The sequence below is a fragment of the Capra hircus genome, chromosome 11, assembly GCF_001704415.2.
Source record: "Capra hircus breed San Clemente chromosome 11, ASM170441v1, whole genome shotgun sequence".
In the NCBI taxonomy this organism is placed as follows: Eukaryota; Metazoa; Chordata; class Mammalia; order Artiodactyla; family Bovidae; genus Capra; species Capra hircus.
In genome coordinates, this window is record NC_030818.1 from 102,091,721 (window position 1) to 102,107,640 (window position 15,920).

The 15,920-nt window shown below is 57.9% G+C and overlaps 1 protein-coding gene across 1 annotated transcript; it reads left to right on the forward strand.

The window, feature by feature from the left end:
- BARHL1 (BarH like homeobox 1) lies at positions 7,943-15,268 on the forward strand. The gene is made up of 3 exons (XM_018056038.1): positions 7,943-8,600; positions 12,425-12,647; positions 14,222-15,268. The coding sequence occupies exons 1-3, from the start codon at positions 8,135-8,137 to the stop codon at positions 14,514-14,516; spliced, it is 984 nt and encodes a 327-aa protein (XP_017911527.1). The 5' UTR covers positions 7,943-8,134; the 3' UTR covers positions 14,517-15,268.

A 15,920-nucleotide genomic window follows, 5' to 3' on the forward strand; every position in this document is an offset into this window, starting at 1 on the left:
CGCCCCACGGTATGACCATCCACTGTGGTTCCTGCCCCCTGCCACCCACCCAGGCCAAGTACCTGGCGGGGTCGTCCATCAGCCTTGGCAGAGACACAGTGAGTCTGTGACTACAGATCTGAGGGAGTTTCTTGAACAGCCTCCCCAGCCTCAACACAGGCCAGCACTGCAGCTCCTTAGAAGCTAATTCCGTAAAAATGCCGCACACACTAACCAACCCCCTCGGGAACCTGGCTCAGCGGGGCCCTGATGGACCCCCACCCCATCCTAAGGGTCTAAAGTCCCGCTCCCGCCCCACGCACCAGACAAGCATCCCCACCTGCAGCCTTCTGAGCCCTGGGAACAGCACCCCAGCCCGAGCTGAGAGCGTTCTGTGCCACCCTGTGTCAGTGTCCTCATCTGTGAGTCAGGACCCCGACACACCCCAGGAGTTTTCTCAAGCGAACTTCGGGAACGATGACAGTGAAGCACGTGTCTCCTGCGATTAGCAGACTCCAGCACTTTCAAGGAACAGGGGCATGCAGATGATTTTCTTATCAATAAAGCACACTGAAGAGGGACAACCGGATGTCTGAGGGAGGTCGAGCGATGAGGGCAGGATGCTCCAAGGAGCCTTTGTGTCCAGATGCACCAAGAAGGTCAAGATGTTTTGAATGGAGCCCTCTCTCTTGCTCTGAAATCCACAATGGATAGGAGGGTACACATCAGGACACAGAATCGCCTAAAGGATCCCAAATTAGGCTCTATCTGCCACGGCAATGAGCAAGATGCCCCACTGGTCAGCGGCCCCTCCAGGCCAGCTTTACCAAGGACGGGGCCAAGGTGGGGAAACACGGACTTGGCCAGAAAACGCGGCAGGAAATCTCTTTCGTCTATCCGATCACTTCTTGCCTCTGCAGCGGGTCGGACGGGACTGGGGGGCTGGTCGGGGCTGTGATCCATGCACCAGGAGCAGGCCTTCCCCCTCTCCTGGAGTCCCCCAGCCGCTGGTGGTCCAGGGCCAGGCTCAAGCACGCAGCAGAGTTGCTCGGCTCCTTGTCCTACAGCGCCACCCGCTGGCAGGTCTAAGCAGGAGGCCAAGGAGGAGCCTGGCCCTTCCATCCCAGCCTCCTTCCCTCCCCTAGCTTGGTCCTTCCCTCCTCATGAATTATTTGCACCCGCACAAAGCCCCAGGTCTGATTCCAGTCCGATTCTGCCTTCTCAGGTATCCTGTCGCGTTGGCCACACGCCTGTCCTCGCTCACGCAGAGCCTGAGCTGGGGGGAACCTCGAGGCACAACTGGGGTCCTTGATCATCCTTCACAACCCAGGGCAGAGCCTCCCCCTCCAAGGTTCCAGTCTGCAGGGGCCTTAGGGCTCATCTGCTAACCTCCCTCCTCCACCATCCTCCCCACTTCACAGGTGGAAAAGAGATGTCAAAGGGGCCCGACTTCACTCAGTGAGTCGGCCCCAAGCCAGTGATTGGTCCACTGTGTGTCCCAGAGTCTGCCCCCCAAAAGCCACCTCTCAATTAAAGAGGGGCAGATATGGGGACAGCTCCTGATCACATGCCAAAGAATGCCACGCTAGCACTCACCACACTGGCCCTCACCAGGGATGTGACCTGGTTTTGCTCATTTCCCTGGTGGTTGGCATTTGGGAACATTCCGCCTTTCCGCCTCCAGGTTGGGTTTCTTGGCCAAACCCCACCAGAGAGTCAACCAGACAAAGAGGCCCATGTGTACTGTCCTCCTGAGCCTCCGAGAGGTGGCTGGTCTGGACCCCCACCCAGTCAGCTTGAAATTCTCAGAAGTTCCCTTGGAGGTGGGAGGAAGGCAATGCCTGTGTTCATGTGCACCAGGCAGGAGGTGGCAGCAAGCGGGGTCCTGGGGTACTAAGACTTTGAAACAGGACTCACAAAACTGGGAGGGGGCTGAGGACATGTCTGCTCCCGCCAGAGAAGCCGGGGCTGAGCCAGGACCAGAACAGACTTGTTGGCTGGTAGGTCCAGCTTTCTTTTCATGCTGAATCCCCACTGACTTCAGCCTCTTTCCAGATTTTTAAACTAGAGCCCAAACCCCACTGGTTCTCTCCCTGCCACCCCCTACTCTGATCAAACCAGGTAACTAACAATCTTCTCAGCCAGAAGAAAGGAGATGGGGTTCTGGAGTCTGACAACTGTGCAAGATGTTTAGCAGGGATGGTAGCAACAAGCCAGTGGTGATTGATGTCTGAGCTCTGCCTGGCAGGGAGCTTCTAGAAGCCTGAAGAGAAAGCAGTGCTCAAAGGCCACCAATGCAAATTTAGTCCTGGGAGTTCCCTGGGTCCAGCAGGAGATGGCTTAGCTCTTTGACTCATTCATCCAAGCTTCCCAACTTAGACCCACAGATCTCAGGGCCCAGAGCAAGCACATGTGCATGACAGCAAGCAGACCAGCAGCTCGGGCGCCAAGGTGGGCCTGGTGACAGACACACAGGTCTGTGTCTCCAGTCAAAAACCCTCTCTTGCATTCATCCTTCTGAACCAAAACCGTCTTTCGCCTGCATTTCTTTTTGCTTGGGAAACACTTTGATGCTTGAAATCATCATTAAACGGGAAAAAAAATCTAGGTTGGCTTTTTATACAGGTTCCTAGAACTGAATGCAAGCAATTTAAAAACGTGAATTCACAATTGGGAAATAATCTTTGGAGACAAATTTAGGTTGATGGGCGTCGTTGCGCTCTGTGAGATTGAGGCACGAGAGTCCATCCCATCTTGCCCTGGTGACACCGCCAGCAGGAGCATGGCGCTCCGGTGTGCAGGAGCGAATGCATGTTTACGGGGAGGAAGGAAGGAGGAAGGGAGGGAAAGAGAAGGAGGGCGGGCAAGGGTAAGAGGAGAGAGGAAGGAAGGAGGGAGGGAGAGAAGAACAGAGGAAAAGAAAGAATATGTTCTCTTTGCGGTCTCAGGAGCTCCATGGGGTTTTGAGCTGAACCAACAAAAGTGATTGACAGCAGCATGACCTTGAAACCCACAAACTGTCCAAATCCTTGTCCGGCCCATCTGTTTGCAGAAAGATATTAGCACCCAAGCTTGGCCCATATCGGCCCATATTGCCTAAATCCCTTGTCCCACATTGCCCAAATCCCTTGTCCCCTGACATGTTAAAAAGTGGTTTTGGTAGGAAGGCCTGAGGCAAAGGGCAGGGCAGAGGGCTGACTCCTGGGCGGGGTTGGCGGGCGGGGCGCCTAACCTGCCAGAGGAAAAGCTCTGGCTATCATTCTTAGTAGTTGTCATGTGAAAGGCATAATCACTATTCTCCAGGAACCAAGCCAAGTGCAGAGTCCTCACCACAACCACATGAAGTGGACAACTCCACTGAAAAACATACAGCCCAGAAAGTGACCTTGAGAAAGCTCAAGGTCACAGAGCAGGGCTGGGACTATGGTGAGGGAGGCAAACCGCAGCCTAGGACACAAACCTTTTGACTTTCCGCCAAACTCGGTAACCAAGATAGACAATATTTTAATGCAATATTTTGAAATCAAAATTTAAAAATCTCTGATGGACAAAACAGCAACAGGTTCAGACTTCCTTGGTGGTCCAGCGGTTAAAACTCTGCACTTCCAATGCAGGGGACTTGGGTTTGATCCTTGGTCAGGGAACTAAGATCCCACATGCCACTCAGCCATATATATATTTTTTAATGGCAACAGGTTCAATAGACTTGTGTTATTCACCTCACTCGCCTCACCTTAGCCCCAGCCCTGGGCTCTAGGACCAGGATTCTACTTTAGGTCTGGCCTGTCCTGGAGTCCATACCCCCAGCCACCTCACTCCACTGGTGTTATACTGCCCTTGGTCCCACGTACTCAGAACCTTGAATCACGGCATTCAAGCCACAATCCTCCACAAGAAGAAAAGACTTGAGGACCATTTACGAAAAGCTTCGAGCACATCTCCTTGTGTAACTCTGCCTGTAAGTCAGTGAGCAAAACTGGTCAAAATAAGGCCTTTTCCATGCTCAGGACCGGGGGTACTGAGTGACACGGAGTGGAGGCAGGTGGGGCTACAGATAAGGAAGTTGCTAAGACACATTGCTCAGCCAGAGGCCCAGGCCCCATCCTGACCCAAAGCCAAACCCAAGCCCAGAGACCCTGGTTGGGCAGAGGGCCTGGAGTCCATAGACAGGCCACTTCATAGGGGGCATGGGCCTCTCCCATCCTGGCCTCTTGCTACAAGCCTCCGATGTTAATGTCTTTAGACCAAAGCGAAAGCTGAGGTCCAGGCAAGAGACATGAGCTGCCCGGAGTGGGAGCAGGGACAGGGCCCGGGCCTTCTGCGGGCCAGTCCGTGCAGCTGCCTCCTTGCCCTGGAGAAGAGCAATGGCTCCTTCTCCATTGGTGTTGCCCTGTGGGTGCTTGGTTTGGGATTTTGCAGGGCTCTGGGTCCACAGAGAGACAGAAGGTTTAAAAGAAAGCAATTTCAAAGGGCTGGATGGCCAGGGGGCTGGCATTTGAAGCTAGAGGATTCCAGAGGCAGGAGGCTGGGGAGGAGATGTTGGAGCCCAGAAGAGCGGTCTGGGAGGTGCTAGTCCTGGATCTGACCGCATCTCCCCCGTTGCCTTTTCTCCCCTAGGTCTTCCAAGCCTCTCCCTTCCCTGGGTGGAGGAGGTGGGTCAAGACAGCTGGGTAGGGGGCTGGGGCTCAGAAGGGACAGAGAGGGAGCGAGATCTGTTTCCTGCCTTGTAAATGAAGTTCTCGGATGTTAATCTGCCATGGTTCACATCCTGTTTTGTTGAACCGTCCACCCCTCCAGGACCAGTCAGGCTCCTTTCACAAAGTAAGGGGTGGATCACCCACCCAGGAGCCCCAGGAACCTTAGTAAAGTTCCAATTCTTGAGCTTCTTCCCAGCTAAACAAGAGTCTAGGTGGGTACACACATACCTCTCAGGCTGTGGACAGGCTGAGATGCTAGAACTACCCCCTTGATGGAGAAAAGAAAAAGATGGGGGCACAGTAGTGGAGCTGGAAACCCCCAAATAGGAATAAAACAATGTTAGTGACAGTGGGCTGGATCCAAATTCCAGGTGGGATAAATGGCATAACATGTTTTTATCACTGTATACTAGGATAATTCAAAACTGATAGTATAACAACCTGTTAAGTATTCTTGGGCTTGAAGAATCGCAGAGAAGCCGGCTAGGGCTGCAGCAGGTTGGAGGGGGAGCGGTTAGCCTTTTTTATTTCCATGGTAAAAGGTTGCCCCCCCCCCACCTTTACTACTCACCCCCCATACCCACGCAGTGTCTATTTTGCCAGAGGCATCGATTTCACTGGGCCGGGCATCCAAACCCCAGCATAAGACTCCAAGGCCAGAAAAAGTCCGCCCAAGGCAGGGGCAGCTCGGACCGCCGCGGGCGGAGCGGGACCCGACTTGCTTGCGGCTTAGCGCATGCCACGGATGCGGGCCCGGGGCATGCAAGATCTCTAACAGGCCCAGGATGACGGGTCCGCTGACCCAAGCTGGGACCCTGGGATCTGGGGAAGATGAGATTCTTCCCGAGGTGCAGGCAGCGGGCTGGGAGCGGGGGTGGGGTGAGCAGTAGAGGGGGTGGCGGAGCCTCCGGAGGTGCCTGGAGAGGGAGCGAGGCCCAAGTCGAGGACTGGCCGGGAATGGCGAGGGCGGTCCGTGGTCCTCGTGATTTATGGCCCCCTCTCCATCCACCAAACGAAAACCGGCAATCGCCAGCTCGGTCCGGGCGGGAGAGGCGCCCGCTGCAGCGGCTGCCGGGCCAGGGCGGGGGCCTGTGGGCTCCTGGCCCCTCGGCGCCTGCCCTCCCGCCTCCCCTGACAGCTTGCAGCCGAGCCGGGCCCGCCGTCCCTGGGGAGCCGCCCGTCCTCGCCCCCAGCTCGGCCGGCGGCAAGGCCGCTTCCAATCTGCCAGGAGGCTCAGAGGGAGAGCGTGGGGAGCCGGGCAAGGGGCCACCGCCGGCCTGGCTCGAGGGAGAAGAAAGTTTCTGCTCCGTCCAGCTGCACCGGCCTTCCCCGGCCGGGTCTCGGGTGTAGGGCAATTGGGGCGCTTCGCTATTCCGCAGCGATCTTAGATGCTCAGTCTGAAGCGGGGCTACGGTATTTTCTTGGGGCCCGAGGGTAGAGGGGCCAGGAGGGTGCCTGCCCGCTTGGAAAGACCTGAGCTCCGGGCGCAGGGCGGGTGAAGGGCGCCTCTGGTAGGCCCGCGGGTTGGTTTTCCTCCGCCCTTTGACCGCAGAGCTGGTCGCCCACCCCTGGGGTAGCCTCTAGAGGATCCAGGCCCCAGGCGCGCTTCAGATCTGCCCGCAGCCCTGGGCCCCGAGCGGGAGGCCGAACCCTGAAAGGAGCAGAGCTGGAGTACCACCGTGGCGGAGTTGGGGAGGGTGGAGGGGGCGAGTTATTCACAGCCAAATGACCGTGTTTCCAGCGCTGCTTTGAAAACAAATCCTCGGGCGTGCTTTCGCTGCTCGCGAAATATGAAGTCGTTAGCAGACGTCTACACTCGCACTCAGAAGCTAGCGCAGGTTCCTCTTTAGAGGCACAAAAACACCCGACCCCCGAGACACGCTCCGCCGCAGGAGAGACTGTCGGCTGGGTTGGGGTCCTTTGTGTGGCCCCTCTCGGGCCACACGGGTTTCTTGGGGTCCCTCTAACGTCCCAGACCCGACCTGCCCAGCTTTCCAGTCTCGCCCCACAGTGAAGCCATGGTTCTGTCTCCTTCCAGGCGCAGACACCAAGCTTTCCCCACCCCTGCCAGGCCCACCGGATCCAAAGAGATCAGAGAGGGGGGCTACAGATTTTCCTCCACGAAAAACATGTAGACCCCAAAGGAAATGCCCGAAAACGATGCAACAAATTAAAATCTCTTCTCCACACATACAATTCTTTTTCTGCTGGGTTTAGTCCCTTTTTCTTGCTAGAGGAAGGAAAAAAAAAAAAAAACCGGCAGGGCAGGGAGGTAAGGAGGGGGTAGAAAAGGTATCATTGACAGCCCGATGGAAGAATAATTTGAATAACTGTGGGAAAGTGTAGGGGAAAAACTTAAAAACCTTACGTCCTAACCCAATGGCAGCGGCAGCCGGGCTTTGGACCCCTCCCTGCTCGCCTGTACCCCCCTCGGCTAATCACCCTCATTAGGAGCCTCATCACTGGCCTAATGAAAGCAAACCGTGTGGAAATCGCCGGTAAACAGTTGGGTCTGTGCTGTAATTAATTCAGTGTCTCTTTTAATCAAACTGAAAGGAATCGGGCAGTGGCTTGCGGAGCCGTGACATCACCCCCAAAATCGGCCAGAGCCAATCAGCGTCATCACTCCAGGGACACGTGGGCGAGTCCCCTTAAAAACACACACACACACACACACACACACAAAACACAACGAAAAAAAAAAAAGAAACGAAAAAAAAAAAACCCAGCCCCAAAGTAAAAGTGACACAAGTTCATTTTTTAAAGGAAAGGGGGGGAGGCGAAGGCGCGCGCGGAGGACAGGCGGAGAGCTGCAACCGAGGAGCCGGGAGGCGCTGTCCACGGTGCTGACGGGGCCCCCGGAGCGGTGGGAGCGTGGAGAGAAGACCTCCCCGGTCAGGTGGAGCGTCATGAGCCGAGGGCCGCCGCCGCCGCTATCCGCGGTGCTGACGCCGCCAGGTGCGCTCCGATCCCCTGGATGGTAGCGCGGCTCGGGCCCGCTGCTATCCGCGGTGCTGACCCCGCTGCCCTCGGCCACCGCTCGCCTGGAAGAAGCGTACAGTTTGGATTTTTTTTTTTTAAGCCCTTCTTTATTTAGATTCCAGCGTCTTCGCATCTCTTCTGTGCCAAAGGGGAGCTCAGGCCGTCCATCTCCCCCTTGGCTCTCCCCAACTTGGCGCACCCTCCCTCCCGTTTCTCCCTGACACTCCCACCACCCCCCCTCGGCTCGGCTGCTCCGTGCGATGCTGCAGAAGACGCGCTGAGCCCTTTTGGATCTAATGCGCAGAGGAGGTTGGCCCAGAGCTCCTGGGCTCCCCCAAGGCTGAACTCCATCCAAGGTGCCCGCAGGCTCCCTGCCCGCCTTCCCCATGCCAGCCCGCAGCTAGGGGCAGGGGCAGCGGCGGCTGGGGTTGGGGGTGGGTGGGGAGCTTTTGGGGAGGACAGGTCGCAGCTTGGCTATGGAAGGCTCCAATGGCTTTGGGATCGACTCCATTCTCTCCCACCGAGCGGGCAGCCCCGCCCTTCCCAAGGGGGACCCCTTGCTCGGGGACTGCCGCTCTCCCCTGGAGCTGAGTCCTCGCTCAGAGAGCAGCAGCGACTGCTCTTCACCAGCCTCGCCAGGAAGGGACTGTCTGGAGACGGGAGCCCAGCGGCCTGGCGGGGCTTCGGGACCAGGTTTGGACTCCCACCTGCAGCCTGGGCAGCTCTCGGCCCCAGCCCAGTCTCGCACCGTGACCTCCTCCTTTCTGATCAGGGACATCCTTGCCGACTGCAAACCGCTTGCGGCCTGTGCACCCTACTCTAGCAGCGGGCAGCCAGCCGCTCCTGACCCTGGGGGCCGTCTTGCGGCCAAGGCTGGGGAGGACTTTAGAGACAAGCTGGACAAAAGTGGCAGCAACGCCTCATCGGACTCTGAGTATAAAGGTAAGAAAGTGGGAGATGAAAACCTAGGGGAGGGGGGCTCCATTGCTGAACACGGCATTAAAACTGGGGTGCACACACGCAGGGACACGCACATGCTCACCCTGAGCGCCCCTGGGCCCAGGCAGAGCCGCTGGTCTCATCTGAAGCTTTCAGTCAGTCAGGCCCGTGGTTATGCTTTTGAGCAACAAAGAGTCCAGCGGAGAGAGCGAGGAGAGGAGTTCTATGTGACCCAGGAGAGATTCCCGAAAACACACAAAGCAAACTTTCCAAACTTCGGCTGGGACTAACCAACCCTCCGGTGGGAGAAGCAAGTTCCTCTCAGGCCAGTGGCTCTCTGGGAAAAGACCTTGCAGAAGCAACGGAAGACCCAATGGGTTCTGCTTGAATGCTTTTTTATATGGGGGAAAACCTAGCAGGAAATTTCAGCTGGAGCGCTGAGAACAGTCAATTTTCCACCCTTTAATTTGAATATCCAGATGGGGAGGGGAATTCAGCTTCCTCTCCCGTTGGCCCCCGGTGTGATCCGGGTCCAGGGAATCCTGCAAAAGAAATGCTCAGTTCAAAGCAGAAACAGCAGTCGGGCAGGCTGCTGGCTGGCTGGGATCGAGTTCAGAGGTCTCCGTGCTCACCCAACTGTCCTCACTGGATTTCATTTGAAGTGCACTGAGCAATCAACTTTGGGCTGTGTGTGTGGGACCCAGAGATCCCCTAGCACCCAGCCTATACTGGGGTTGCAGGACCCTTTACTTGCTTTTTCTCCCCGTGAATCTTTCCCTAGTTTCCTTTCCATCCTCCTTAACCAGAGTGCTGAGATCAGCACTAAGAGGGAAGAGGGAAGGAGGACGGAAAGAAGAAAGAAAGGAAAAAAGGAAGGAAGGAGAGAAAGAATTCCTTAATTTTGTTTCTCGTCCTGGCCACTGCCTTGACTTTAGGTCTTTGGTGAGGCCAGAGGCACAAAGTTTTTTCTCAGGGAGAAGTCAGGAGGCAGGAAGGGAAGGAGTTTCAGAGCCCTGTGTCCCCATCCAGTAGAAAATGAAGGGCTGGCAGGGGCTGTTCAGAGCTCTTTCAGCCTTATAACTAATTCCCGGAATGCTTTCCATGAGATAAAGCTTCCCTATAAAGCCAACTTCTATATTGTCTTGGGGGCCCTACATCTCCTGACCCATATTTGCACTAAATCATCACAAAAATTTAGGAAGGCTCATTTAACACTCTCCTCCCAACCAAGAATTCATTGTGGACACGCCCTGACCTCAAACCAAAACCCATATGGGGCCCCACTCCACATCTTATTCCCTCCTCCACTGCCCCAAGCAAACGGTGGAGACTCCGAGGTCTCCCTGGGTCAGCCGTGCTAGATGGGCAGGTTGGGCTGGAGCTAGAGGAAGGGGGTCCAGATGCCTGTGGCCCAGGGACCCCTGCTCCTCCCCCCAGGTCTGTTTAGGGAGACAAGAAAAACTTGCCTGGGAGAAAAACAGGTGTGTGGTGGGGAAGTGAGGGGGAGCAAGGGAGGCAAGGTAAATATATATGTGTAACACCATATTTTATTATTTATAATTCTCAACAACACCCAGATTTATAGTTAGAGTAAGCCGCAAGACCCTCCTGCACTGCGTGTTGCTGGTGAAAGAGTTTGGCTCGTGTCTCTTTATTTGTTTATTTTTTTGCCCATAGGTGGGATTTTGAGTCAAGGTTTCGGGGTTAAGATAATTGGAATATCAATTTTCTTCTCTTGTCCCTGATGATATCTGATCGGGGTGGTGATGAGGGCCCGCTGTCCACATATCACTTAAATAGGGTTGGAGCTGAAGATAGAGGAAGGTCCCCCCAACATTTGCATCAACAAAGTCCCGGGTGAAGAAGAAGAAATAACCGCCTCCGGAGCATTTCTCAAAGGCGGACAGAAGCAGGAGACCTTACCGAGAGACAGACAGACACACGGGGTTGGCAGCTAAGCGACTCCCCTATCCACCTACCATGCAAAGAGTCCCTCCTCCAAGGAGGGCACGCAGGGAAGGTCAGTCCTATCCCAAGTTTTGGCATCAAAGGTTCCTCAGCATAGCATTTAAAGAAGCGGAACCGGGCTTTGAAGTCAGGCGTTCTGCAGCACACGGCCTGGCTCGCAAGAGCCGATATCCATGGAGAAACGAACGGGCACTGTGCTCCCAGCCGGGAGGGTTGGGGCGGGGGGGCCTGGAACTCTCAGGCGTTGAGATTGACTGAGCCTGCTTCGGAGGTTGAGGCTGGGCACCCGCGAGTGTGTATCTGAAGGCTCCAACCTGCGCCTGAGAGAGGAATTAGAGAAAAAGCCCCAGGAGCCAACCCGTTCTTCTGGACACCCTAAACTCAACCTCCACCCCGCCCCCCAACCTTGGAGCTCAGTCCTGAGAAATGGGGGGTTTTTACAAATAGGCCAGACAATGAGGTCAAAAAGTAAGGTTTCCACAATACCAAGTTAGAGGTTTGGATAATCGTTTCCTCAAACTTGTTCCAACTTTACCTGCCTGGCCTAGACAGAAAAGATCCCCCATCCTAACAGATCCCCATCTCCTGAGGCAGGCTTGCCCAAACGTGGCCTGAGTCCAGGCGAGCAGGGAGAGGCCGGCGAGCTGGTCTGGAGGAGGCAGTGGGAAGGCGTGGACCCCCGCTCACCGGCTTCTCACTGGTTTCTCACCGGCTATCGCTCTCCTGGCTCAACCGCTGGGGTGTACCCAGTGACCGGCGCCCTCCCAGTCTTGAACCGCTTTCTGGTTGAAAAGTCTTGCTCCCTCGTGGCTCAATTAACTGGATTATTGTTTCCTACAGAGAGAAATCAACTCGCATTCAGCTGAACCCTGTCACTGCAAACGCCATGCTCAGTGAAACTCAGCATAAAGGAAACACAGAGAAAAAGAGGGAGGGAAGCCCCATGCCCATTTGGGGGAGATGGTCTCTGGTGATATCATCACTTTAGGGGAAGAAGGAGGGAGGTCATTGAGCTTGCTCCAGCAAGTGTGCATTTTCGGTGCAGTCAATTCTAAAGGAAAGTGCTGGGGAAAAAAGAAACCACACTGTCCAGTCCCATCCTTGTGACTCAGGAGCGGGGACCCTGCTGGTGTGTCTCGACCATCGGGGGAAACACAGGGCAGCTACCGTAGGCAAATGACAAGGACACACGGACCTCAGAGACGTGTGCATCTGAGGGGTAAACATGTCACTTATTTTTCCAAACGGTTTGTGCTCCCAGATCGGGCACCTGACATTTTGCATTTTGCGCTGTGCACTGTTTTAATTTAAGAAACAGGGGAACCATCCCTATAGATTCGCACCCAAAGAGGGGCCAGGCGAGACATGGGTGTCCTTCAGGACCACCGTCCACTCCAGGGTGAACAGGTTTTTGTCCCTCGACATGGGTTCTTCTCCCCAGACTCTGGTCCTCAGCTTCCTCTCTTCCTGGCCCAGATGCAGCCAGCGAATCGGGGGCACAGTCCTAAACCCCGGAGCATGCACCGGAGCAGCCCACCAGGCTGGAACTCCTGGGTCCCCTCCCCACCGCTCCCCTCCCCTGGCAGATCCACCCAGTCAGTCCTCTAATCCCTCCAGGGAGTGCCCGTGCAGTGTGGGAGCTGGGTCGAGTTCTCTCTAGGCTTTGGGTTACTTCTTGGAGGTGTCGATCCTTCTCGGTCTGAGGGCTGGGAGGTCTCAGCCCTGAGCAGCTTTGCCGCGGCCCCACGGGCTCGGGCTCGAGTGCAGCGGGGCCACCACCACCGGGAGCCACATTTACAAGACCGTAAGGGCGGGCGGGCGGCAAGGCTGGGCCCTGATGCACGGCTGTGTCTCCGCAGTGAAGGAGGAGGGCGACCGGGAGATCTCCAGCTCCAGGGACAGCCCTCCAGTGCGCCTGAAAAAGCCTCGCAAGGCGCGCACGGCCTTCACCGACCACCAGCTGGCACAGCTGGAGCGCAGCTTCGAGCGGCAGAAGTACCTGAGCGTGCAGGACCGCATGGAGCTCGCAGCCTCGCTCAACCTCACCGACACGCAGGTCAAGACCTGGTACCAGAACCGCAGGTGAGGCCCCCTCCCTCTCCTCCCCGCCCTTCCACGGACCCGCCTGGGACACGGGTCTGACTGCCTGGAGGACCTCTGAGCTTTCCCCATTCTGTGAAACTGGGAAAGTGAGGCCTCGGGCAGAGAGAGAAAGCCTTGCCCGAAGCCCACAGTGAGGGATAGAGGGAGGACTCGATCAGGAGGACAGATAGACATGCGGACCACGGGAGGGCCAAGCCTGCCCACCCAGGCCACGTCCTACCACCTCCCTCCAGCCCTGGGCAGCCGCTGGGGTAGAGGGGGTGGCACTGAGCTTTCCCAGGATTCTTCAGGCCTCCCCAGTCTTTCTAGTCCCTGAAACTCAAGGAGGGAAGGGGCCCAGAACCAGCTCCTTGGGGCCTGGGGGACCGGAAAATTGGTGCTGGGCACTGGCCTCAAACCTGGTGTTTCCTAATCTTCCTTCCCAAGACATTCGCAGGATAAAGAGAAACATAAGCGCATACAAAATACACACACAGCCATTCGCTCAATCCAGTCACACACTCACATCGACACAACTCACTAATACAAACACACCCACAGTCACCCGCACACTCTTAGCGGAGGCTGGAATGTTGCTTTCCATAAACAAGCTCAGAACACGCTGCCCCATTAATAATAAATACCGATTACTGCTTCGGGCATTAATAATTAAGGCCCGTTACAGTAATTACACAATTATGACGATGATGAATAATTCAGGCAGGAAAACGGTCGGTGGTGTGGCTGAGTCCGGCTCAGTGGGGCTGCCTCACCGGCCAGGTGCACCCAGGAGTCCGGCCGCAGCCCTGGCAACCAGCGTGGCCTCGCTTCCTTGCCTTCCTCCAACCCCAGCCGGCACTCGGATGGGGGCCTCCCGGCTTCGGGACAGGACAGACTGTGGGGCTGGCCCCAAGCCTCAGACCTGCGCGCGGGGTGCGGCGGATGTGGCCGTGCGCTCTTCCCCTGCAGTCGCCGCGGCCTCTGGTCCGCGGGCTTCCGCAGAACCGTGGCCAACTGTGGTCCCGCGGCGAGGCTGGTCTCCTCCGGGCCGGTGGGGCGGCTGGCAGCATCAACCGCTCCCCATTCCGCCGCGAGCAGACCGACCCCGGCACCCCCTGCGGCCCTTTCCGGGGTGATCTTTCGTTCCAAGGCCTCCCCAGGGGGCCGATGCACGGGGGCGCGGGGCGGAGAGCTCCGACATCCCGCTCCAAGCGCCCAGGCTGGGATACCCTTCGAGAAGTGTGGCGAGCTAACCCGGGCTTTGGGGATAAAACAGCCTAGCTTAGAACCCGGGGTCTCCTCTTTCTAGGCCGTCCTGAGATCTGACCCACTCCTCAGTTCTCTTATCTGTAAGCGGGGATGACAGTCATGGAAGGTTCGTGGAAGATTAATAGCATAGATGCCTTTAATACGCGGTAACGATGCCCAGCAACCCGTGATTTAGTGATCTGAACGAATTAGTGGGCTCCCTCCTGGCCTCTCTGCAGGCGCTCCGGGGCAGGCACTCTGAGGGGCAGGGGTCTCCGAGCGCCCCAGTCCTGATCCCTGCCTTGCGCGTTTATTTCGGTCCCTAGGACTAAGTGGAAGCGACAGACGGCCGTCGGGTTGGAGCTGCTGGCCGAGGCGGGCAATTACTCGGCGCTCCAGCGGATGTTCCCGTCGCCTTATTTCTACCCGCAGAGTCTGGTTTCCAACCTGGATCCCGGCGCCGCGCTCTATCTGTACCGCGGGCCCAGCGCACCGCCGCCCGCGCTGCAGAGACCTCTGGTCCCTCGCATCCTCATCCACGGACTCCAGGGCGCCAGCGAGCCGCCGCCGCCGCTGCCCCCGCTGGCCGGCGTCCTCCCGCGGGCCGCGCAGCCTCGGTGAACGCCGGCCCCCCCGCCGGCCCGCCCGCCCGGGAGCACCCGGCCCCCGGCCCCGGGGCTCCGCGCTGGGTCCCCCGCGCTCTGGGAGGGCGCAGGGTTTCACGCCTCTTCCCGGGGCAAGGGCGGCTCCCCGACCGGCCCTCCCTGTCGTCGGGCCCAGGGTCCTCAAAAGGGCCAAATGCCAAGTCTTCTAAGGCCCGGACCCCCGGACTGAGTCCCCCTAACCCCCCCGCGCCGTCCTCTCTCCCGGTCACTCCATCAGGGAGCCACTTCCATCCGGTGTACATACGTCCTATCCCCTCACCCCACCCCCCCAACCCCGCCACCGGCGCGCCCCCTCCCGGGAGCAGGTGGGGCGACCTCCTTGCAGCGCTCTCCCCCTTCCCGGTCCAGCTGTACACCAAGCCCTCACCCCGCAGCCCTGACACACGGAGGGGAAGGGGAGTGCGGAGCCCCCCGCCGCCCCCACCCCCACCCCCGCGCCAGGGCCGGCAGTAGAGCTGTACATACCGTGTGCAAAGTGTATATGAAGTTATTTATTCGTGACCCATCAGCCCGTGACTGTGTCTGTGAATCAGTGAGCCTGTGGCCTGTGCCCACCCACCGCCCGCAGTGCCAGGCGGGGCAGGCCGAAGCCAGGGGACTTGCCCACCCACATCCCAACCCCCGCGTCCAGCCTCCGTCTGGGGGACAGTCAGACCCCTCGGGTTCTCTCTCTTTTTTAACGTCGAAAATAAACTTCTTACAAATGACCAGGCGCTTGTCCGCACGCTCCGTTGGTCGGTCCGCGCTCGGCCCTTCCCCATTCCTCCCAAAGGTTCCTTTCCCGCTTCTGGGACTCGGGCTCTTCACCCTCAGTAAGGAAGCACTGTGACTCATCTCCCTCTCTTCCTGGGAGCTGCGGCTGGGGGCAGGAGTCCCCATCCCGGGCCTCAGTCTTCCCATCTCTGTAGTGAGGCGAGCGCGCGGCTCCCCCCCTGCTCCTGCCTCTCCATCTGGTTCCGCGCTGTTCAGCCGGTCCCGGGGGCCGGGGTGGGGTCAGCGCCCGGGCAGGCTCGGCTGCGGGCCGGGATGCGGTGCCCCGGCTGAGCCAGCTCATCTGGCCGCAACAAGGGCGCCAGCAGCTGGTGACCGGCCGGCCGGGCGCGGGGGCCGACAGATGGGCTCCGAGGCTGCTCCCCCCGTGGGCCTCTCCGCCCTGCGCCTCGGCCGCGTGCATCAGCGGCTGGCGAGGCAGCTCCCGGCCCCTGCCCCGGGTAGGACCTGACGAGCCCTCGCTGGGGAACCCGACTCCCCCATTTTCTCACTGCCCCTTCACCCCATGACCATGTTGGGGACACCACCCAGAGGGAAGCCGAATCCCCGTTGTCTGCTCCGGGGCCCCAGCCTCTGACTTCAGGTCTCA